We start from the raw sequence: 25,810 nt of genomic DNA, 5'->3' as shown, positions 1-25,810 counted from the left end.
GCTTAGCAAGAACTCAGGACCCAGAATTTTTAAGATAACTGGTGAAAGCAGTAGAATTAGAGACATAAGGTTGAGACCTTTTGGAAAAAGAATATAGTATATTTAGGTGTATAAGGGGACTATGGGAACTGGAAAAAAATTGGAAGGTGCCGCCACCATTATTTAAAATATTCAAAGGCAAATGGAGGAAGGGCTCCTGTTTTAACTGTTTCACTGCTTAACTGCAATTCCATGTAATTTGAGAGCAGGGAAGTTTAGAGGTCTCTGAGTTGAGATGATTCCTTCTTCAAGAAGAGAACTGAGTCCCAGAGCAGTTCATGGACACATAGTTTGTCTCAGGAGCCCCAGGGATTGTCCCTGCTTTGACTCCTAAGTTATCCTTTTCCTCTTTGCCAAGATGCATGTATGTGGATGATTCATGCATTCAAAATTTTCATTTAAATAGCAACTACAGTAAACAGGGGTGTATAGATCTTTTCAAATTAGTGTTTTCATTTGGGGGTGGAGGGGAAGTACCCAGTAGTGGAACTACGGGGTCATATGGTAGTTCCATTTTTAAGTTTTTAAGGACCCTCCATACTGCTTTCTACGGTGGCTGCACCGATTTGCATTCCCACCAACAGTGTGTTGGGGCTCCTTTTTCTCCACATTCATTAAAAAAATTTTAAGAGTGAAAAATAAACAGCAACTACAACTTCTTAAAGATTGCCCAGTTGACCTTATAATTTGCACAGACCAGCAGAGATTGAAATACTCTGCGTGTAAATATTAACAAAGATGTAGCTAGAGGAGAAAAGCTGCAAGAAGGTAATTGGTTTTACCTCTTTAAAATATGTCATTGTGAATATGGCTTAGCACCAAATTACCTGTCACTTAGCCATCGTGTTTCCTCAGTTCCTCTTGTAAACTATGTGTTGGAAGGGAGATATCCATACAGGGAAGGAGGATGGACTGTAGCTGTAATTTTATCTCTGGTGCTAGGTTTTTCACAGTAATAATTTAAAATTTATTAAATAAGAGGTGGAAAAAGACCTGGCAAATGAAGAAATGTGAGTATTATTCTTTTAAAAGCCGTTTTTTAAAACCATTCTCCTATGTACCTTAGATACTATAAGAAAGGTGGCTGTTTGTGTTTGATTAAATTATGGTTTTTCAACCAGATAATTGATATTATATATTACTGATATAGCAATTAATACTAAGGGGGAAAGCTACTGCATTGTAATTGTAGAGTATTTTACACCTGCCATAAGCAAATGATTCGTATCTATCTAACACAATTGTCCTTAGGAGTACCTAGTGAAAATCTATAATCTCAGAAAATATGTTATCTTGTGTGTATTTCTCTAGAATCTAATGTGAAGTATGTATGTACATTTCTCTTTAGTCAATAATTGTATGCCAACAATCAAAAGTTCACAATCTTTCTAGTAAGTTAGAACTGCACCTTATTCTGAAGCATTCTAAAAAAGCATAAAGACGCAACAATTCATCATTCCTGGCAAAAGGACTTCAGCAAGTGTCTTTGCTTTTTTGGTATTGCTTTGCTATGACCTATCTGCATATTTTTGGCTAGTCCTTTAAAAAGCATGCCATTATTTCTTGAAAGCACAGAGACAAGGCATATCAGAGCCAACTGAAACCAAACTGATGTTAAAAAGCAAGTATTATGTCAGGATGGCATATGTCAATCCTTTATCCTGTTCCTACTGTTCCCCTACCTGTCAGAAACCAGGGAAGCAGAATCATTCTTATTTAGAACTCCTAGGACTTGTTTCTCTTTATTTGAGCCATGTGCAATGGAAACTCTAGTCTGAATGTAATTTCATGTATTTGAAATATGCTTGAAATATCAGATGATTAATTATACATATGAGCAGTATTAAAAAATACCTAGATCTCCTGTCACTTTAGAATTTGTTTTAAAAATGTTTATCGGGCACTACAGGAGATCGCAAACGTAAACCTCTATACAGGTATTTATATAAACTTACAGATACACACCCTGGGGTATTTTATTAGTATCTATCAGCCACTTTGCATGAAAAGAGAAGAGAGTAAGAAGTCTACGATTTGGGATGTCAGGATATTTTTTTGACAGATACAACTGAAATCTTTGAATCAGTCAGTGAATGAAATTAACTCTTCCTAACTGTCCTAGTATCTTTATTGTGAGAAATCAGCATACATATTTTATCGACACTTGTTTAATGGAGTGGCATTTTTTAAAAGGGATCATTATACTGCTGCTACTTCTAATAAATGAAAATGCTAGGCACTTTAAATCTACATTTGGTTTCTTTATCTACACGTATAGTCTGGTTTTTTGCTGTATTTCTTAGATCCCAGCGTTTGAATTTTGACGTATCATCTCCTAATGGAATTCTTCTCTTCAGAGAAGCTAGTAAAATGATTTGCACTTATGGTGAGTATCTTTTTCCATATTTGTCTCTGCAATATAACTTTATCTCTTTGGGGGAAAGAAAGATGTTAGTTATTTTGTTCTTTTGAACCTTCCTATCTGTATGAATTTGTGAAGTAGGTAATAGTGCAGAAAGCCAGGTAGCTATCAAATTGGCATCGGGAGAAGTAAGTAAGCAGCGTGCCTTTGACTACAAATCATGCCTGACCAACTTGATGAATTTCTTTTGGATAAAATTGCAGTGTCAGTAGGCAAAGGGAATACAACTAGATAGAATATTGAAAAGTTGTAGCGTATTCAAAATTGCGAAAAGTTACATCAGGGAATTTGCTATCATGGATCAAGGAATGCTTAGACCAATATGTCACCAGCACTGAATTTTGGAAAAATATCCTGCTAAAGGGCAGTAAACATTTTATTACAGGGAACTTTTGGGCATTGCACTCTTAGAATCAGAGTTCTATGGTAAAGATAGTCCTATTCGATTATTGTCACAAAATTTGTTTCGCAGTTAGAATCGAGCCTTAGAACTACCATAAACCCTAATACTTGCCAATTCTGACAGCTTCACCAATGAAATTCTCAACTCACTGAGACCTTTATGTATCCTGGGGATGGGGGTAGGATGGGTAAGAATCCTGTTCCAGTTTGCCGTGCACTGGCTGGCCTCTGCACAGTACTCTTCTTGAGAGATGGTTTCCTGTGTCCTCTTACTCTCTGTTTTCTTTTTTGCCTGTCGGTTCTTGCTTTTCCAAATCAGTAGCCAACTCTGAGTACATTCAGTCTCAAAAATTGCCCGTGATTATCGTATTTCTTTTTGAGAACCTTCCAACAGACTTTACAAAATTTTGCAAAGCCTCTTTAAGACCGTGTGTATTTGTGCATATCTGTAGGAACAACCACTGGAAATGTATTACTTCTTTAAAAGTAAAAGCCTATTTAAAAAAAAAAAAAAGGAGAAAAACAATTGTTTAAATTGTTTTCACTTTCAAAACCCGTTCTGGGACAGGAAGCTGTGTGCCTTGTAGGCCTCTGTTAAAAATGCATAGTTTTAATTGTGCATTTGATTTTTAGAGTTTCAGATTCTAAGTGTGTGAAAACTACAGGAAGCACCTATTTGAGTCCGTAAACTTGCACTCTCCTATGTTCATCTGTACCAACAACTACATCGTCACCATTTTTGATCTGTTGAAAGTAGACACATTAGAATCATACAAAGTAGAAATGTTTTGCCTCTTAAAGGTAAAAATGAACCCCTTTTCAAATATTCTCAATGCAGTTTGCTTTACTTCCAGTGTATATCTAGTTCCTTCCATTGTCTTAGCATACAAAAATAACATGTCTAGACCATTTTCTAAAATGGTATCTTAGAGAAAGCATAGTTTTTGGAGATTAAAAGATCTGAGTACCAATCGTAGTACCAGCCCTTATCAACTCCATGACCCTCAGCCAAGACACTGTGTTTCTTTGTGCCTAGTTTTCTCACACACAAAATTAGGAATAATGACTCCCTACTGACCTACTTAGAATTCGAGATGGTTAGGTGAGCTACTCCAGGTAAAGGGCTTGGCACTGAGTGTGACATGGAATAGACATTTAACTAACATGTGTCTCCTTGATCCAGAGCCATTCTCTTATACTCATAGAACCAGCCTTCTTTGGACAGGGGTTCACTGACCACATCACTTTTTTGTTCAGCTCCTGCTTGGACCACGCTGTCCTGCTTCCTTCTGCCTGTAATAAGTGCTTAGCTTCCATTTACTCACTTTATTTTTTAAAATTTTTTTAATGTTTACTTATTTTTGAGAGAGAGCCAGAGCATGAGCAGGGGAGGGGCAGAGAGAGAGAGGGATACAGAGAATCCAAAGCGGATTCCAGGCTCCGAGCTGTCAGCACAGAGCCCAACGTGGGGCTCGAACTCACAAACCACAAGATCATGACCTGAGCCAAAGTCGGACACTCAACTGACTGAGCTACCCAGGCGCCCCCGATTTCCTCACTTTTTAAAAGAAAATAATATTTCTCATATGAAACAATGTATGTATATGTAAGAATTTCTTAGTAGTTGATAGAGCTTTAACTCTATGCATGTTAGATTTCTGTTACCAATCACAGTTGTATTTTCCTTCTGCTTTTTCTCACTCCAGTTTCTTTCACTGTGTGTAATTTTTCCTTTGGGACTTACTCACTATTGCGGTAGGACCGATCAGAGCAGTGATTTCTCTGCCAGTGTTACTGGACCCCTAGAGCAGAATGTATGGCCAGCCAAGTGACACCAAAAAGAATCTCAGAACAATGCCAAATCTGTAGGCTTCAAAAGCTACCTAGTCCTCTGTCCAGTTGTTTGACATAAGCAAAGAAAAGCATTGTAACAAAAGCTGAGGAAGTTAACTAAGTGAGGATCACATTGGAGGAGGAAGAAGAGGAGGAGACAGAGGTAGAGAGAGGAAGGGAAGGAAGACAAACAAGATGAAGAAAAAAGAAGAAAAGGAGTAAAGAGGGAAAAAAACCCTTCAAAGCATTCTTGAGAAGGAAAGCTAGTAAGCTTTCTTACTCTAAAGAGAAACTAAGGGATTAAAGTAAGGCATTGCACCTTGGCTTGAAATAATAATAAGGTAGCTTTTATTTTTTAATCAGCTATTATGTGCCTATTCCTATACTAGACCATTTATCATACATTAGCCTATCAGATCCTCAAGGTAGTAGTGTTATCGGCCACTCACTACTCATTTGGCCTTGGCTAAGTTGCTTAGCCTTTCTTGCTTCAGTTTCTTGTTAAACAGAGAAAAGAACACCTACTTCATAAGGTGGTTATGAGGATTCAGTTCAGTAGTGCATAGAAAGCTCTTAGACCAGTTAGCTTCTGTGATCACTATTATGAAGAAATTGAAGCTCATAGAGATTAAGAAACTTGCCAAATATTGCATAGCTAGCAAGTTGCTGAATTGGAATTTCATTCAAAGTCTATATAACTTCAAACGATAGTCTCTCCATATTCCTTATTGCCACTTGGGAGCTGCCACGGGAAGATTGTCCTTGAATATTTATGATGAAGCACTGTTCTTTAACGTATGGTGATTTCTGTCCTAAAACTTAAGGGAAATCAAAGGGTCAGTGGCAAAATGTCCTTCAACTTTGTCAGCAGTGACTTGGACACGTGCACTTTACATAGAATAATAGAAACATGTTTATCACCCTTCCCTGATTCCCGTGCTGTCCCCCCCCCCCCCATCAGCCAAACTGATTTGATCTATCTTGACCCTCTGTAATGCCTTGTTACCCCTTCTTTTACCTCTGGAGTCTTTAATATGCTCATGGAGGGTGATCATGTGGTCTGCCATCCAGGAGGTTGGAAGGTGAGGGAAAGAGTGGGAGGGCACAGAAGAGCAGCAGTGTTTATTTTTTTGGTAAGCCAAGCAGAAGGGAAGGGAAGCCCCTGGAAGAAAGAGGCCAGAACATTCTGCGATCCCTTCTGTCCCCATCCCTCGCTGGGTTTCTTCTCTGCTCACCTCTCATGGGCAGTATTTGGGTAGTCAGTGATCGGGGCGGTGTAGAGTGGGGAGGACTCTTTCCCACATGCACTGATTTGTTGCATATTTTGTGGAACACCTCTACCTCGCTGCTCAGTGAGACTGGCAGAAAAATAATACTTTTGATATGCTGTTTTATTTATCTACATTCTGTCATGATATACTTTGATGTAAGTTTTTAATTTTGCTTCAGCTCTCAGCTGCTCTCGCCGTTACAGCTCAGGGTCAGCAATGAGGTTAGCCACAGTAGCACAAAACAATTTCCTGTTTGTACAGCCCAGGTAACATTTGGATGAGGATTAAATTTTACCACATTTTCTACTAGCCCAAGCCTATTATTTCTAATGAGTTTTAAATTGCTTCAAGAACGTGTATTTCAAAACTTAGTGCTGTGATCCATTCAGCCTGAGCAACTTAATAAAGGAAATTTTTTTCTTGAATTTTTGGTTAAAATGTTGCATGCAGTGTAATAAATGTTATTACTTTGGAAACCTACTTCTCTGTTTTAAGAACTGGACGTTTTTTATGCTCAATTTCCATTTGTCTAATCTTTTCTTCCTTTAGCCCCTGGGTCCTGGTATCTTTAGTGACATCTATTGGTTGAAGAGTGCACAGAAGGGAGAAATCGTGATAATTTTCATAAGACTAGGCAAAACGGAACTGCTTTTATTCCCTCCTTGGATACCTGATTTAAGAAAGTTCAGTGTGTGAAAATCTAAACTTTAAAAATGGATGGAACAGCCATGAGTATTCACTATATGTAAGAATTTACATCAGGGCTCTTTAAAGCAGTATATGCTCCAGGTGCATTTAAGGTATGACTTAATCACATGCTTAAATTGGATTGGTAAAGCAATGTACAAGCCACTGTTATTTATCGTGACCTAGAAAACAGACCATAGTTTTCTAACTGGCTTTTGCAGAGCCCTGGAGATCTGAAAAGGACCATAGTGGGCCTCCAGATAGCAGGGAGGACACCCTACTGCCACTTTGACCAGAACCACCCTGCTGTAGAGTTGCACCAGATTTGTTTGTAAAAGCGAATCACCTTTTTGACCACTTGTGGGGTTTTTTGTAAAAGAGCTTGAAAATTACTGGCATGTGCTATTAGAAGCATTGTGAGAACGAAGGATTATGATCATATATTTATGTTTGATTACCAAAGAAAAGCTGAAGAACGCATTGGTCCTGAGATAACTAAAGTCTTAATAAATGTCTCCAGGAAATAACAGTTCTGGAAAACAAACTATCCAGGAACCATGTACGTGGCCTTAGATCTTACTGGAAACTTGGATGGGGACATAGAATGTCAAAGTAGTATTAAAGTAAAGCTCATGATAGAATGACCGACACCTTGAGGATACCAGCACCAGGATCAGGTGGCTTACAAAAGCAAGACCTTGAGGAACATGTTCCACAGTAGATCCACACATACCAGACGTGCCCCCTTTTGCAAACAAGCAAATAATACTACATAAGCTATTAAATAAGGAAGAGTGATGTCCAACCAGGTGCTTAGGGTTCAGTGGATTCTTTCATCCATGCAGCTAACAGTTACTGAGCATTTACTATGTGTCCGATATTGTGAGAGTTACAATGGATAGGATAAGAAATAAGACACACAAAAAAGAATCTTACTGATTCTTCTCTTGAGGAACTTGAGTTCTTCACGGGATTCAGTCAAGTAAATGAAGACTTATGATGCACTGCGCTCACTTTTATACTTGAGAAGCATACAGAGTGCTATGGTAGCCCAGGAGTTTCTAACTCAAACTGAGGAGTCAAACAAGGAAGAACTTTTTTTTAAGTTTATTTATTTTAAGAGAGAGAGAGAGAGAGAGCATGGGCAGGGGAGGGGCAGAGAAAGAGAGTGAGTCCAATGCAGGCTCCTCACTGTCAGCATGGAGCCTGATGCAGAGCTCAAACTCACCAACCATGAGATCATGACCTGAGCCGAAACCAAGAGTCAGTTGCTTTACCAACTGAGCCACCCAGGCATCCCAAGGGACAATTTTTTACAGGAATAGAATAGGGCCCAGAAGTTTGAAGAGGGCATTTCAAGCAGACAGTAGCTGCTTTTACAAAATTATATAAATATAAAAAGTAGCATGGTCTGTTAGCAAACTGCAGAATTTCAGAATTGCTATAGAGAATAGAAAGTGAAAATCCTGATTATCTCATCATTCAAAGATAACCGTCATTATCAGTTTAGTGTGTGCTTTAAATGATTTTAAGTTTATTTATTTAAGTAATCTCTACACCCAACGTAAGGCTCGAACTCAAAACCTCAAGATCAAGAGTCATATGCTCTCTCGAATGAGCCAGCCAGGTGCCCTTACCATATCTTTTTAAATAGCTGCAAAGTATTACATTTTGTGGTCATATTATAATTTATTTAATCATTCACCTTTTGATAAATGTAATTTTTTTATACACATACAATTTTTCACCGTTACATACTTTGTCTCAGTAAGCAACTTTGACATGCAGTTTCATGAGCTTCATTTGTTCAACAAATGTACCCTGGGAACAGCAGACACTGTTATTGACTCTTTGGATACATCAGTGAGCAAAACTGAAAAAGGCATTATTTAGCATGTTAATAACTGGAATTTTAAAAAAAGAAAGAAATTCAGGAGAAGGAACAATAGAAGTACTAGGGATTGGGAAAGGTGTTGTAGTAACTTAAGTAAAGGTGACATTTGAGCAAAGACTTGCAGTAAATGAGGGAGTTAGTCATGTGACTATCTCTGGGCAGAGTATTCCAGGCTGAGAGAATACCGAGTTTTAGGGTCGTGAGGCACCAGTGTATCTGGCATGTCTGCAGAGCAGCAAAGAGATTAGTAGCTGGAGCAAAGTAAACAAAAGGGAAAGTTATAACAAGAGCAATGTCATGTAGTGTCATTCTTGTAGACAGTAATCAGGACTTTAGCTCAAGTGAAATAGAGGGACTTTAGAATGTTTTGAGCAGATGAATAACATTTGCTACTGGCTTTGACCAAGGTGATAGTGGGAGTGGTGAGAAATAGTTCGATTCTGGATATACTTTGAAGGTAAAGCAAATCAGATTTCTTGATGGATTGGAAATATGGAAGGATGAAGTCACCATTAACTGAGATGCATGTGACAGGGATCAAAAGTTCCATTTTGGTCCTGTTCAGTTTGAGATGTTAATTAGATATCCCAGTAGGAATATTGAATATAGACTTGGCTATCTGAGTCTGAGGTTTGGAAGTTAGGTCTGATCTAGAGAAAAAATGTGGAAGTCATTGACTCTCAGATGGTATTTAAAGCTGTAAAAACAAGGTAAGATCCCCTAGGTGGTGGGTGAATATGCATCTAGAAGACTTAGGTTTGAGTCCTGGGGCACTTCAGTGTCAGAGGTAAAGGAGAAGAGGAGCAACCAGCAAAGGAAAATGAGAAGGAGCAAGAACTGAAGAGAAGATCGGGGTATGTGCCTTGGAAGACAAGGAAGAAGAGGTAGCTAACTGTGTCAAAAGCTGGCAGTGAATCAAGTAAGATAAGGACTAAGAGTTAACCATTACATTTAGCAACAAGGCGGTCATTGGGAACCTTGAAAAGAGCGTTCTCAGTGGAGTGGACATAAAAGAGAATGAGAGGAGGGGTGCCTGCGTGGCTCAGTCAGTTACGCGTCCTACTCTTGATTTCAGTTCAGATCATGATCTCATGGTTCGTGGGTTCAAGCCCCACATTGGGCTCACACAGAGCCTTCTTGGGATTCTCTGTCTCCCTCTCTCTGCTTCTCACCCGCTCACTCTCGCTCTCTCCCTTTCTCTCTCTCAAAATAAACATTTTTTTTTTTTTAAAAAAAGAGATAGAATGAAAGGAGAATAAGACAATGAAAACAGTTCTTTGGAAGAGTTTTATTACAAAGGGGAGTACTATCTAGCAGAGAGGTAGGGCCAAGAGAAAGTGTTTTTTGTTTTTGTTTTTGTTTTTAAATGGAAGATATAATAGCATAGCCTGTATTTCAATGAGTTGATCTAATAGGAAAACAAGATTGCATAGGAGAAAAAGGAGAAATTTATTGGTGCTTTGTCCTTAAGCACATAAGAGGAGATGGCATATGTTGAACATATTGGAGGGTTGGCTTTTACAGGAGACAGTGTAACTGCAGATGCTGGTAGATAGGTAGATATTGTAATGAACTTTTAGAATTAGAATATGTGTCCAGAAGTGGATTTACACATTTTTTATATTTTTAATAAATATGACCAAATTGCCATCTAGAATGATTACACTAATTTATGTTCCCAACAATTTGCTTATTTTCCTGCCCCCTCATCAACACTGCATTGTTTAATCTCTTTCAATCTGAAACGGAAATACTATATTCCTTTCCACTCTTCATAGCTTCAATTCTGTCCCAAACCATTTATGTCCAGGGGCCTCGAAAGACAGAGTGGGTTGAGTGACCTAAAGTAAAGGAATGTCGGCAAGCTTGTGGTTCTCTTCCCATAACTGTTCTGATGATGAATGAAGACATTCAACCTATAGAGCTGTCAGCTAAATATCACCTTAAAATTTTAGAGATTAAGAGGGAAAAAGAAAACATAAATCAATGTAAGGGATTGCTTTATAAGCCAGGAAATAACATTGTTCGTACTAACGGTTCTTCCTGGTACAAGATACTACTATGGTATTTTATCCCTTCAGCGTTCTTTTTTTAAGTATTCTTCTGAGGACACAGAGAACTGGTAGACTGTAGAGGAAAGAACCACACTGTGACCCCATACAGCCAATTCTCTATTGAAGGAACAGAGGGAAGATGTTCCAAGACATAGCATTGACCTTACTTTGAATCACATATTAGAAGGAAGTATATTATGCTACACAGCCAGCTTCAGCTCCCCCTCTTTTCCCGGCCATAGCCCCCCATGTGTGAACTTACAGGCTACTAGACTTGAGAAAGAAATGAACCCCTAGAAGTATGCATTGTCATATTTACATTTACTGAGTGAGCGCTGTGCCAGTTACTATGGTAAGCGCTTTACATATGCTGTCTCCTTTACTCCACATAAGAGCCTTGTGTGTTTTACGTACTTAAATTATCCTTATTTTATAAATGAGGAAACTGACTTACAGAGATTAACAATCTGCTCAGACACCGAGGTAGTAAGGAAAGAGGTAGGCTTCAACCCCAATCAGTATGACTCAGAAGCCCACCCGGTTCATTACTCCCTTATGCACTGTATTTCTGTCTTCTGTTAGAATACTGCCTTTTATATAGTTCTCCACCGGAGACTTTTGAAAGAAGATCACTCTTCTTTGGGTGTAGGAAGCCTCTTTTGAAGGAGACATTATAGAGTCAGTCACTCAGGGAAGAGGTGGGGTCTCAGAAGGAAGAAGAGTTAAAAAAAAAAAAAAAAAAAAAAAAAAAAAAGACCTGAAAGTAGATCTCAGGTAAACAGAAGTGGAGATTTTGCATTTTTTAATGTATATCCTTCTCTGAATCTAGATCTTGAGGATTGTCCAGAAGGGTACTTCTGAGTGCTGGAAGCTAACCCCAAAACAAAAACAAAAAGGTTTCTCCAAAAGGGACAGAGAATAGAAGTTAAGAAAAGAGAACCCAAGCAATTAATATAAGCAAATGATAAGCTGAATTACCAGTCTCTGGAGTCCTCTGTGCTTATTTTTCAGGTTTTTTTCCCCTTATCATTTAGTGAGATTTCCTGCTGCAGCATGCACAAGAGTAAGAATGGCAGTGCTGTGGCACCTGTGCCTCCCACTGGAAGTTCCCCCCACTATTGCCCTCGGCCAGGTTATCCATCAATTCCCAGCATTCTTGTCCGGAGCCCCAGAGGAGCCTCCACACCCCTCTCTCCCAGGCCTAACGATAAGAATGTACGGTATCTCATTCCCCTGCCCCCAATTATGGCATTTTAAGCTTTTTTTGGGGGAGGGGGGTTGCAATCCAATTTCAGTAAGTATTGTTCAGTGACACATACTGAATAAAGCTGAGTCAGAGTGAGTAAATGACTTGGCCAAGCCTTCTCTTCCAGAGTCTTTCATAGCCACCACGGAATGCTGAGGTACCTGAGCACAGTGAGGTACAACTCTCTATTTCAAAAGTATTACTCGTTCTCCTTTTCAAAGGTCACAAGACTACACTAATTAACTTGTTTAATTAAAATAAGTTAACACAGATGTGTCTGACACAGGCCAAAAGACATGTATTTTAGGTTGCAACTTCAACACAGAGATGAAAGTTGTGATTCTAAATAAGTAATCCTTCTTGATGATAGGTTATCCAATCTTTAAATCAAAATTTTTGTACCATCACCGTTCTTGGTCTGCCCATTCCGTCTTTGCTGTAGAATATAAGACCTTTACTTCTCCCATAAGGACGTGAGTGTAAAAAGGCCCCAAAAGATGATCCAGTTTTCTCCCTTTGACCTGGGCCTTTCCAACAAACCCAAAATGTGTAGTCCACACATAACCCCCAGATTATCCTAGCTCCTTTCATCACATGTAAGCAGTGCTTTCCTTTTCCGAGGACAGAGAGGACAGGGGAATGTCTACCTTGGTAGACATTTGAATTTGAGGCAAAGGTAGTAAGGCAGTGGTTGAGAACTGTCTTCTCCTGCAGCATCTTGCTTTCGCGGACCTCCATACCTGTGCACATGATCTACCTAGCACACACTCCTCCCCCTCCAAGTCTTCCTGGAAAACCGGGCTTGATCCTTGAGAAATAGCCTGTTCTGTGAAGCTTTTCCCCACTGCCCTCCTGCCCAAGCAGAGTCAGTCTCTTCGTCTGTTCCCCTAACATTTTAACCCAATCTCTCTGTGTTTGTCACATTGTATGAAATCATTGATTTATAAATCTATTTCTCCCACCAGACTGAACTTCTTCAGAACAGAGATTTTATTTCCTTTGTTTATCCCAGCACCTCACACATAATAGCTGTTAAGTAAATGCTGTCATATTGAGTTGAATCTTTATGGAACTTACTCTCTAAATTAGGATGAAGTCATGAGAGAGGGTACGGGATTTGGTGTGGAGTAAATTCCAGGGTCTGTCTCACCCCTCTTAGTACTACACACGTGGTTACTGTAATATACATATCAGTCAGGATTCAAACAGGGAAAAACAAGCACTATGACACTGACAGAACAGGGAACTTGTTTTATGAATCAGACTTTGTACAGTCTTGGGCAAAGATGGGAAAATAGGTCAAAGGGGGGAATTGAAAATTCAGAAGGAAAACCACTAATCAGCCCTCCTGAAACAACGGCCTGGGTGGACAAGTTGGAGCTTGCAGGGAATTCTAGCAGCTGGAAGTGACACTTCCAGCTGCTAGAATGGAACCATGAAAGGATGTGGGGTCAGAGGGAACTGGTGTAGGGTAGAAGTCAATGGAAAACGGCTGCCTTTGCATAGCTGCCAGCCTGGAAGTCTGCTGCAGAGTAGCTGGTGATGGGCTTGGAGTCATTCGTCAGCAGGACTGGTGGTTCTAGACACAGAGGAGGAAAGAACACGGACAAACTGAAACCCAGCGGCATTTCTACTGTTTTTTCTCTCTCTGGTCACAGTGACCTTCACAAAAGCGTGGCTGCTACTTCACTTCCACCTTACAAATCTCACACAAATTTCTCTTTTGCCCAATTCTAGCCCATAACCATAAAGGGAAATGCATTCTGGGAAAGTTAATTCTTGTGTAGCCAAATTGGCACAGTACAAAGCCACAACAATGTACCTCTAAATTTTGTAAGTTGAATTTAGTTTCAATTTTAGCAGTACTCACTTAAATAAGAAAACACAGAGCTAAGAAACATGTAGGACTTTATAGTTTTTTAAAAGGCATTCTTGGGTATTGCCTAAAAACATGCCTTGCTAGCACACATTTCAGAAACAAATTGTTGGTTATAAATGCTAACCGGTATTAAAATTTTTAAGGTGATTATATAAACATTTCTTTATCTTTTGATGGACAACGTAGAATTTAAGTACAGTTTTGAAAATCATCTCTTGAGGTCTTCTGCAAAATGACGGAAGGAAAAAGGAAGTAACATTTGTTATGCTCTGTGCCGAGGATTTCTTGTGCGTCTTATTTCATTTAATTCATATACCAAACCTGCGAGGCTCCTAAAAGTGAAGTAACTCAAGATCAAATTCATGTAAAACTGTTGGAACTTCATCCCAGAATTTAGCATAACTTATATCTCAGTCTAGGCTTTTTCTCTTGACTTAGTTGGTTGTTTACTCCTACGTTTCTAATGTCTTGTTGAAGAGGAGATAACACATATATTAAAATATGTAAAGTGAACTAATCTTAAGAGTGCAACTCAATGAATTTTTCCATATCTACCTGCATATTCGTATAATCACCACCTAGATAAAAACATAAAACTTTGCCAGTACCCTTGATTGGTTTTCCTTGGGCCGTTTGTGCTTCCCAGGTAAACTGCCTTAAATATTTGCATTTTTCGTTACACGGATGGTGTAATTCTTGGAACAATGCTAAGAGGAGGTGAACATTAGCGGTGAAGTGAAAATGTTAAATAATGTGCCTTGAATTACATCTACTTATATCACTTTCTCTGTCTGCTTTTACCCTAAAACAGGTAATCAGATCCTGTCCCTTGGGAGCCTCTCAAAAGATCAGATTTATCCAATGAAACTCAAGGGCATCTCCATCTGCTATTCAGCTCTGAAATCTGCCTTGTGTGGAAATTATGTCAGCTTTGGCGTCTTCAAGTTGTATGGGGACAACCATTTTGACAATGTACTCCAGGCCTTTGTCAAAATGCTGCTGTCAGTGTCCCACAGTGACTTGCTAGTAAGCAATCGTGCATCACGGGAGTCTTTGTGTGAAATGTGAAGTAACACCACCACAGGCTTGGAGTGGTTACAGTGAAGCCCAGGGAGTTAGAATAGCACCAGAACATTGTTATGTTTTAGGACAGCATCTTGATTTAACTTGCAGAATTTGAACAACTATAGTGGCTGTGTTTCTATAATTAAATGTGCAGTTTTGAAAACTGCAGCTGCCACCGTCTGATGGATCGGTCCTCCAGAGTGCTCCAGGTTCTGCATCTAGAGAAAATGTCATCAGCAATTTCAACTGATTGCTTACAACTATACTCATAATTCAAAACAGGTCTGTCTCTTGGAGCAGAAATGCAGGATCGGCTGCAGGATCTTCTCCTTCCTTCTTCCTTCCTCCTCCTATGCCCTCTACTTCCCCTACTGTTTGGCTTTCCTTTGCATGAAAATTCTGGTGTGGCGGAAGGAGTGCTGAAATCAAAGTTGAGCGTGCGGGTGCATAGTCTCAACTCTGCCACTCACTAGTCATTTACCTTGAATAAATCACCTTCTCTATTTCTCCAGGCTTTAATTTCCTCACCTTTAAAATGAGTAAATTAAACAAAGTGATCTCCAGGTCCCTTTTCAACTCTACCGTCTAGTTTCTATGATCTATGTCAGTGGTTTTCAAACTTTGAGGCCCATCAGAATCACCTAGGGTGCTTGTTGGAAATTTAAATTTCCAGGCTCCTCCACTGAGCTGTGTCGTTATCACACTTTTTTTTTAAACACCTCTGCATGATTGCACAAAAGCTAATATATGCCCAATGTGGCTGCAGTAATTACTTCAATAACTGCCAAATTCATGCTCAGGTGTAGTTCAAGCTTTACCACCTGCTCCCTGCCAAAGTTGCAGCTAAGATCTAGGGGACTTTGGTCAGCCTGAGTCATCCTGGACAAGAATGGACTAGTGGCACCCTCTTCCACCGTTCTAAGTCTTTATGGAACCACATCTCCAGCTAAAGTGGTTAAGCCTCAGTAGTAGAACAGAATGCTCATTGAAGGCTGCCTGTGTGACAGAAATTACAGACTAGAAACTTGACTCAGATCAACCATGCATTAACAGACACCTCACTGAGAAGACACTTCACTATAGTTGAGGTCCACCAAAAAAACTGATTGTAGCTCCAGGAATTTCTCTCATCTTTTTTCTAACAGGCAATCAAATCTCTAATTCACTAATTCTCAAAATTGAGGATGCATAGGATTCCCTTTATGTATGTAAAATGCATGTTTTAGGACCTCATTCCAGAGCTTTTCATTTAGTGAGTCCGGAGTGGGGATCAGGAAACTGCATTTTTAGCAAGCACCCCATGTGACCTCATGGGGGTGGCCTTAATCTCACTTTAATAAATACTACTCTGGTTTATTTCTCTTATGAGTGTTGTGCTTCTTTTGTATTGGCTTGAGTTTCATTTGAAGTTTTCCAGGGATCTTTCTCATGCACTTATCTTTTGCTCATAGTATATAGCAAATATTAAGCCATTGACCAAATTATGATTTAATTAGATGGGCAGGCACTCTGTAAGTACAACAGACCATGATGCCAAATCCTATTATAACAGCAAAAGCTTTGTGTTAAAAAAAAAAAAAAAAAGGCTGCCTTACCACTAGTAATAACTGTTCAGAGTTACAATATTTCCAACCAGAAAATAATTGTCTTTTTTTTTTTTTCAATTTAAATTTCAGTTAACATGAAGTGCAGTATTGGTTTCAGGAGTAGAATTCAGTGATTCATCACTTACATACAACAGCCAGTGCTCATCACAACAAGTGCCCTCCTTAATACCCATAACCCATTTAACCCATCCCCTCCACCCACCTCCCTCTATCAACCCTCAGTTTTTTCTGTCTCTCTTGTGGTTTGTTTCCCTCCCTTGTCTTTTTCCTCCACTTCCCATAGATTTATCTGCTTTGTTTCTTAAATTCCACATATGAGTCAAATCCTATGGTATTTGTCTTTCTCTGATGGACTTATTTCACTTAGCATGATACATTCTAGCTCCATCTACGCTGCCGTTGCAATTGGCAAGCTCTTATTCTTTTTGATGACTGAATAATATTCCAGTGTGTGTGTGTGTGTGTGTGTGTGTGTGTGTGTGTGTGTGTGTGTGTGTGTACGTACCACATCTTTATCCATTCATCAGTCAGTGGACATTTGGGCTCTCTCCATAGTTTTGCTATTGTTGATAATGCTTCTATAAACATTGAAGTACATGTACCCCTTCCAATCTGTATCTTTGTATCCTTTGGGTAAATACCTTATAGTGCAATTGCTGGATCGTAGGGTAACTCTATTTTTAGTTGTTTTTTTTTAATATGAAATTTATTGTTAAATTAGTTTCCATACAACACCTAGTGTTCATCCCAACGGGTGCCCTCCTCAGTGCCCATCACCCACTTTCCCCTCCCTCCCACCCCCCATCAACCCTCAGTTTATTCTCAATTTTTAAGAGTCTCTAATGGTTAGGCTCCCTCCATCTCTAACTTTTTTTTTTTTTTGAGGAAGAATTCAGTCTTCTAAATTCCACACTACAGATTTTTATTTGCATTTAAGTGTTATCCATGTAAGGTAAAATTGAGGATACTTTCTGTGCTGTATCTTCAAATTAGGATTTCTAGAGATCAAGAGATTCCTATTAGAACCCCCTTAAATACCGAATTGAGAATCATGTGTTTGTCATTTGTTCCATGTATTTATTTTATATATTTATATTTAGGTAGGTTTATATTTTCTAATATTATAAATGGCAGTTTCCACTAGACCTTAACATGTCTTTTGCTTCCCAGTGGCTTGACACTTGGTATCTCTGTGTTTTAGCAATATCGGAAACTGAGCCAGTCTTACTATCCACTCCTGGAGTGTCTCACCCAGGACCACATGAGCTTCATCACCAACTTAGAGCCTCCTGTACTGCTGTATGTTCTCACATCTATCTCCGAGGGACTCACTACTCTTGGTAAGTATTGTGGAGAACATGATTTCCAGAGGAAAAACTTGATTGTGGTCTCTTAATGTATGTGCTTACTAAGATGATCATCCTACAGACAGGAAAAAATTATGTACCCAAACTAAGAGATTATTTCATAATTATTGCTTGCAAGTGAGAAAATGCCTTTTTGTATTTTGATGTACAGCTTAATTTTTAATCCGCTTAAAGGTATAATTTATACACATTGATTTTAAGTGAACAGTTAGTCGTTCAGTGACTATAACAAATATATATACACAGTCATGAACCATCACAACTGAGATATGGAACATTTTCTTCACCACAGAAAGCGCTCTAGTGCCCCCTTCTAATCAGTCCCTTCCCCCTCACCCCAGCCCCAAGGAACCACTGTCTACTTTCTTTCACTATAGTTTACCTTTTCCAGAATTTCATCTAAGTGGAATCCTATGATGTATATACCTTTCTCTTTCATTTAGCATAACGCCTTTGAGATTCTTCCATGCTGTTTTGAAAGTCAGTTTATTCCTTTCTGTTGCTGAGTATTATCCCATTGTGTGGAATACTACAACTTATCTATTTATATATTCACCAGCTGATGGACTTTTGAGTTGTTTCCATTACTTGGTTGTTTTGTACAATGCTACTGTGAATGTACGTGAATGTACAAGTCTTTCCGTGGACAGGTAATATTTCTCTTGGGGAGATAGCTAGGAGTGGGATTTTTGAGTTGTATGCTAAGTGTATTTTTAACATTATAAAAAAATTGTGACACTGTTTCCCAAAATGACTGCACCATTTTGCTCTCCCAGCAACGTTTGAGGGTTCCAGTTTCCCAGTAACCTCCCTAACACTTGGTATTGTCAGTCTTTTTAATCTTAGCCATCCTAGTGGGAGTTAAGAGGAATCTCATGATGTTTTTAATATTTCTTTCACTACTGAATAGTGATTTGAACATCTTTTCATGCTTATGGGCCATTCATGTATCTTCTTTAGTGAAGTATTTGTTTGAATCCTTTACCCATTTTTTTAAACTGGGTTATTTATCTTGTAAACATATATTAAATATTCTGGATACAGATCCTTTATCAGATATGTGTTTTGAAAATATTTTTTCAGGCTTGGCTTGTATTTTTATTTTCTAACAGTCTCATCTTATTATAAGAGCAAAGTTTTTTTAATTTGGAGGCAGTCCAATTTACTTATTTTTTCTCTTATGGTTCATGTCTTTTGGGTCCTATCCTAAGAAATCTTTGCTTAACCCAAGGCCAGACAGGTGGTTTTTATGTTTTCTTCAGAAGTTTTATAGTTTTTGATCTTATGTTTAGGTCTGTGAACCATTTCAACTAAACTTTTTGTATATAATATTATGTATGAGACAAAAGCTGTTTTTTAGCATACAGTTATTCAATTGTTCTAGCACCTTTTGTTGAAGAATGTTCTTTCCTTATTGAATTACTTTGTGCCAATTCTATACTGTTCTGATTCTTAACTTTTGTCCTAACTTTCTGGTACATCTTGAAATCAGAGAGTATAGCCCTCTAATTTTGTTTTTCTCTATTTTTTTTAATGTTTATTTATATTGAGAGAGAGAGAGAGAGAGAGAGAGAGCAAGCACGGGAGAGAGAGAGCCAAAGAGAAAATCACAAGTAGGCACTCGGCTGTCAGTGCAGAGCCTGACATGGGACTAAATCCCACAAATTGTGAGATCATGACCTGAACTGAAATAAAGAGTCAGACACTTAACTGACTGAGCCACCCAGGTGCCCCTGTTTTTCTCTTTTAAAGTGGTCTTGGCTATTCTGGGTCCTTTGTCTTTTTATATACACCTTAGTGTCAATTTGTCAGTTTCTCGTTAGAAAAAATAAATGAATAGGGGAATTTTCGTGGGGATTGCGTTGAATCTCTAGCCCAATTTGGGGGCAGTTAACATATTAGCAATATTGAACTTTCAATTCCTGAAAATGGCATATCTGTCCATTTATTTAGGTCTTCCTTAATTTTTCTCAACAGCATTTTTGTAGCTTTAAACGTATGACTCTTGTACTTATTTTGTTATAAGTATTTTATACGTATTTTATGTTTTTATGCTATTGTACATGGTATTGAATTTTAATTTCCCATTGTTTTTGGCTACTGTGCAGAATTGCAGTTGATTTTTTTTGTATGTTCACCATATATCCTTCAACCTTACTAAACCCACCTATTAATTCTGGTAGTTTTTGTAGATGTCTTAAGATTTTCTGCATATCTCAGGGAAAAAGCTCTCAGTTTTTCCCCGTTGAGGATGATGTTAGCTGTGGGCTTTTCATAAATGGCCTTTATGATCTTTAAGTATGTTCCTTCTATCCCGACTTTCTCAAGGGTTTTTATTAAGAAAGGGTGCTGGATTTTGTCAAAGGCCTTTTCTGCATCGATTGACAGGATCATATGGTTCTTCTCTTTTTTTTTGTTAATGTGATGTATCACGTTGATCGATTTGCGAATGTTGAACCAGCCCTGCATCCCAGGAATGAATCCCACTTGATCATGGTGAATAATTCTTTTTATATGCTGTTGAATTCGATTTGCTAGTATCTTATTAAGAATTTTTGCATCCATATTCATCAGGGATATTGGCCTGTAGTTCTCTTTTTTTACTGGGTCTCTGTCTGGTTTAGGAATCAAAGTAATACTGGCTTCATAGAATGAGTCTGGAAGTTTTCCTTCCCTTTCTATTTTTTGGAATAGCTTGAGAAGGATAGGTATTATCTCTGCTTTAAACGTCTGGTAGAACTCCCCTGGGAAGCCATCTGGTCCTGGACTCTTATTTGTTGGGAGATTTTTGATAACCGATTCAATTTCTTCGCTGGTTATGGGTCTGTTCAAGCTTTCTATTTCCTCCTGATTGAGTTTTGGAAGAGTGTGGGTGTTTAGAAATTTGTCCATTTCTTCCACGTTGTCCACTGTCACCGCTGCTATTTAATATAGTGCTGGAAGTTCTAGCATCAGCAATCAGACAACAAAAGGAAATCAAAGGCATCAAAATTGGCAAAGATGAAGTCAAGCTTTCGCTTTTTGCAGATGACATGATATTATACATGGAAAATCCGATAGACTCCACCAAAAGTCTGCTAGAACTGATACATGAATTCAGCAAAGTTGCAGGATACAAAATCAATGTGCAGAAATCAGTTGCATTCTTATACACTAACAATGAAGCAACAGAAAGACAAATGAAGAAACTGATCCCATTCACAATTGCACCAAGAAGCATAAAATACCTAGGAATAAATCTAACCAAAGATGTAAAAGATCTGTATGCTGAAAACTATAGAAAGCTTATGCAGGTAATTGAAGAAGATATAAAGAAATGGAAAGACATTCCCTGCTCATGGATTGGAAGAATAAATATTGTCAAAATGTCAATACTACCCAAAGCTATCTACACATTCAATGCAATCCCAATCAAAATTGCACCAGCATTCTTCTCGAAACTAGAACAAGCAATCCTAAAATTCATATGGAACCACAAAAGGCCCCGAATAGCCAAAGTAATTTTGAAGAAGAAGACCAAAGCAGGAGGCATCACAATCCCAGACTTTAGCCTCTACTACAAAGCTGTCATCATCAAGACAGCATGGTATTGGCATAAAAACAGATACATAGACCAATGGAATAGAATAGAAACCCCAGAACTAGACCCACAAACGTATGGCCAACTCATCTTTGACAAAGCAGGAAAGAACATCCAATGGAAAAAAGACAGTCTCTTTAACAAATGGTGCTGGGAGAACTGGACAGCAACATGCAGAAGGTTGAAACTAGACCACTTTCTCACACCATTCACAAAAATAAACTCAAAATGGATAAAGGACCTGAATGTGAGACAGGAAACCATCAAAACCTTAGAGGAGAAAGCAGGAAAAGACCTCTCTGACCTCAGCCGTAGCAATCTCTTACTTGGCACATCCCCAAAGGCAAGGGAATTAAAAGCAAAAGTGAATTACTGGGACCTTATGAAGATAAAAAGTTTCTGCACAGCAAAGGAAACAACCAACAAAACTAAAAGGCAACCAACGGAATGGGAAAAGATATTTGCAAATGACACAACGGACAAAGGGCTAGTATCCAAAATCTATAAAGAGCTCATCAAACTCCACACCCGAAAAACAAATAACCCAGTGAAGAAATGGGGAGAAAACATGAATAGACACTTCTCTAAAGAAGACATCCGGATGGCCAACAGGCACATGAAAAGATGTTCAACGTCGCTCCTTATCAGGGAAATACAAATCAAAACCACACTCAGATACCACCTCACGCCAGTCAGAGTGGCCAAAATGAAGAAATCAGGAGACTATAGATGCTGGAGAGGATGTGGAGAAACAGGAACCCTCTTGCACTGTTGGTGGGAATGCAAATTGGTGCAGCCGCTCTGGAAAGCAGTGTGGAGGTTCCTCAGAAAATTAAAAATAGACCTACCCTATGACCCAGCAATAGCACTGCTAGGAATTTATCCAAGGGATACAGGAGTACTGATGCATAGGGGCACCTGTACCCCAATGTTTATAGCGGCACTCTCAACAATAGCCAAATTATGGAAAGAGCCTAAATGTCCATCAACTGATGAATGGATAAAGAAATTGTGGTTTATATACACAATGGAATACTACGTGGCAATGAGAAAAAATGAAATATGGCCTTTTGTAGCAACATGGATGGAACTGGAGAGTGTGATGCTAAGTGAAATAAGCCATACAGAGAAAGACAGATCCCATATGGTTTCACTCTTATGTGGATCCTGAGAAACATAACAGAAACCCATGGGGGAGGGGAAGGAAAAAAAAAAAAAAAAAGAGGTTAGAGTGGGAGAGAGCCAAAGCATAAGAGACTGTTAAAAACTGAGAACAAACTGAGGGTTGATGGGGGGTGGGAGGGAGGGCAGGGTGGGTGATGGGTATTGAGGAGGGCACCTTTTGGGATGAGCACTGGGTGTTGTATGGAAACCAATTTGACAGTAAATTTCATATATTAAAAAATAAAAAAAAAATAAAATAAAATAAATAAATAAATTCCAAAAAAAAAAATAAATAAATAAAATCTTTAAAAAATTTTTTTATAAAAACTATAAAAAAAAAAAAAAAAAAAAAAGATTTTCTGCATAGATGTACCTACAAATAAAGACAGTTTCATCTCTTCCTTTCCAGTCTGTATGGCTTTTTTTTCCTTGCCTTATCACACTGGCTAGGGTCTACAATACAATGTTGAGTAGAAGTAATGATAGCAAACATTTTTTTCCTTGTCTCCAAGGAAATGTCTCCATTCATTCTTTCACCATTCAGTCTAATGTTAGCCATAGGTTTTTATATAGATGCTCTTTTATCTTGTTGAAAAAATTCCCTTATTTGTGGTTTTCTGAGAGTATTATCATGAATGAATATTGAATTTTATCAAATTATTTATCTACATCTACTGAGATGATTATATGGCTTTGCTTTTTTAATACATTACATAATGTTAATCATCACATTGATGGGTATTTGAATGTAAAACCAGCCTTGCATTCCACACTAGGTTGTAACACATCCTTCTTATATGTTATTGAAATCGACTTTCTAAAATTTTGATACAGATTTTTTACATCTATGTTCATGACAGATATTGATGTGTTCTCAGTAGTTTTTCTATAGTTCTTCTTCCGTATCTTGTACTCTTTGTTCTTCTGTATCTTTGCCTTGTTTTAGTGTCAGTCTAATGCCATCATAAAATGACTTGAGGATTGTTTCCACCTCTCCTATTTTCTTAAAAAGTTTGTGGAGAATTGTTATTAGTTCTTACTTAAATGGTTATCAGATCTCCTTAGTGAGGCCTTTAAGCCTAGATTTTTTATTGTTGTTAGTAAGTTTTTTTAACTACAAATTAAATTTTTTCATGGATACAGGACTATTCCACTTATTTATTAGATCTGGCGTAGCATTTGGTAGTTTGTATCTTCAAAAGAATTTCTCCATTTCATCTGAAGTTCATCTGACATTGACATAAAATTGTTCATAATATCCCATTGTTATACAATATGATTTGAGCAAGGTCTGTAGTGATTCCCCTCTTCCATCCCTGAAATTGACAATTTGTGTCTTCTCTCTCTTTTTTTTTCTCATTCTGGCTCTAGATTGATCAGTTTTATTGCACAGAACCAGCTTTCAGTTTTCATTGAATTCTCTTTTATTTTTCCATCTTTTATTTCATTAATTTCATATATGGCCTTTATTATTTCCTTCCTTTAGTTTACTTTGCTTTTTCTTTTCTTAATTTTGTCAAGTAGATACGTAGATAACTGATTTTAGACCTTTCCTCTTTGCTAATATACACATTTAATGCTTTCATCTAAGCACTGCTATAGCTATTCCTCACAAAAATTTTATATATTTTGAGATTTTTTTTTCTATTCCGTTCAAAAATATTTTCTAATTGTCCTGCTGAATTCTTCTTTTATCAGTGGATTGTTACTTAGAGGCACAGGGTTTTTAATTTCTGTATATTCACAGGTGTTCCTGATATCTGTTACTGATTCTAGTTTAATTCCATTGTGGTCATAGGAAATACTCAGTAATTTTTATAATCTTTATATTTATTGCATCCTTTTTATGTTCAAAATACGATGAATGTGCCATGGGCACTTGAAATAACTGTGCATTCCACTGTTGTTGGGAAGAATGTTCTATGGTGGTCTAATTGTTCAGATTTTCTATATTATTACTGGTTGTTTGTTTTCTACTTATTCTATGAACCACCAAGAGAGAAGTGCTGAAGTCTGACTATATAGATTTTTCCATTTCTCCTTTCAGTTCTATCAGTTTTTATATAAAGTATTTCAAAGCTTTGTTACTAGATACATAAATATTTAGGATTGTTATGTTCCTTTGGTCAATTTTCCCCTTTATCATTATGAAATGACCTTCTTTATCTCTTGCAATACTCTTCTTTTTTTTTTTTTTAATACTCTTTCTTCTGAAATCTACTTTGTCTGATATTACTAGCCTCTCCAGCTTTCTTTTGATTAGGTTGCCTCTTTTTCTATCATTTCCCTTTTAATCTTTCTGTGTCTTGTAGACAGCAGGTATTTTCTATTGCTATTATAACAAATTTGTACAAGCTTGGTGGCTTAAACTAATGTACATTTATTATCTTATGGTTCTTTAGATCATAAATGTGACATGGGTCTCACTGGGCTATAAAATGAAAGTGTCAGCAGAGCTGTGTTCCTTTCTAGGACCAAATCCATTTCCTTGCCTGTTCCAGTTTCTGGAGACCACCTAAATTCCTTGGCTCATGGCCCCCCTTCATCTTCAACACCAGCAAGATTGCATCTGTAACCATTCTTCTATAAATACATCTCCCTCTAAATCTGACCTCTCCTGCTTCTCTCTTTTACTTTTAAGGACCTTCGGGATTACATTGGGCCTACCCAGATAATCCAAAATAATCTCCCTATGTTTCGCTCAACTAATTAGCAATCTTAGTCCACCTGCAGTCTTATTTATTCTTTGCTGTATAATCTAACACATTCACAGGTTCTGGGAGTTAGCACATGAACGTATTTGCCAAACACACAGCTTATAGGTGGGTCATATTTTTATATCAAATCTCACTGTCTCTGCCTTCTAATTAGTGTTTCAACCATTTATATTTAATGTAACTACCAGTGTATTTGAGTTTAAATCTATAATATTGCTACTTGTTTTCTTTTTATTTGGTCTGAACTTTGTTTCTTTTTTCTTTTTTTTCCTGCCTTCTTTTGGTTAGGATTAATTACATCTTTCTTATGAATCCATTTTATACCCCCTATGAGTTTATTAGCCAGACTTTTTTATTTTTAGTGGTACTCTAGGGTTTATAATCTACACCTTCAAATAATATCAGCACAGTTTGCCTTCAAATAACCACAGTCTACCTCTTTCCCGCTATCTCCATTCCTTCTGGAACTACACATGTGTTGTATATCTCTGTTATTATTCGAAGACTGGATGGGAAGGACTCCTTTACAGATCTCCAGAACTGTCTCTTTGTATAGCTCCCACTCTCTGAAACTCTGTCCCAT

General features: G+C 37.9%; 1 protein-coding gene across 2 annotated transcripts in view; it reads left to right on the top strand.

Moving 5' to 3' along the window:
* RANBP17 (RAN binding protein 17) overlaps positions 1–25,810 on the top strand; it is a 333,558-nt gene that overhangs the window by 271,644 nt on the left and 36,104 nt on the right. For both annotated transcript variants that reach the window (XM_042946863.1, XM_042946871.1), the window contains 3 exons: positions 2,343–2,425; positions 14,539–14,753; positions 17,601–17,739. In XM_042946863.1, the coding sequence (XP_042802797.1) occupies positions 2,343–2,425; positions 14,539–14,753; positions 17,601–17,739 (437 nt within the window). The remainder of the gene's footprint in view (positions 1–2,342; positions 2,426–14,538; positions 14,754–17,600; positions 17,740–25,810) is intronic.

This window comes from Panthera leo, chromosome A1 (assembly GCF_018350215.1).
Source record: "Panthera leo isolate Ple1 chromosome A1, P.leo_Ple1_pat1.1, whole genome shotgun sequence".
In the NCBI taxonomy this organism is placed as follows: Eukaryota; Metazoa; Chordata; class Mammalia; order Carnivora; family Felidae; genus Panthera; species Panthera leo.
The sequence above is the reverse complement of the archived record's forward strand: the minus strand, read 5'-3'. Positions and strand labels throughout refer to the sequence as shown.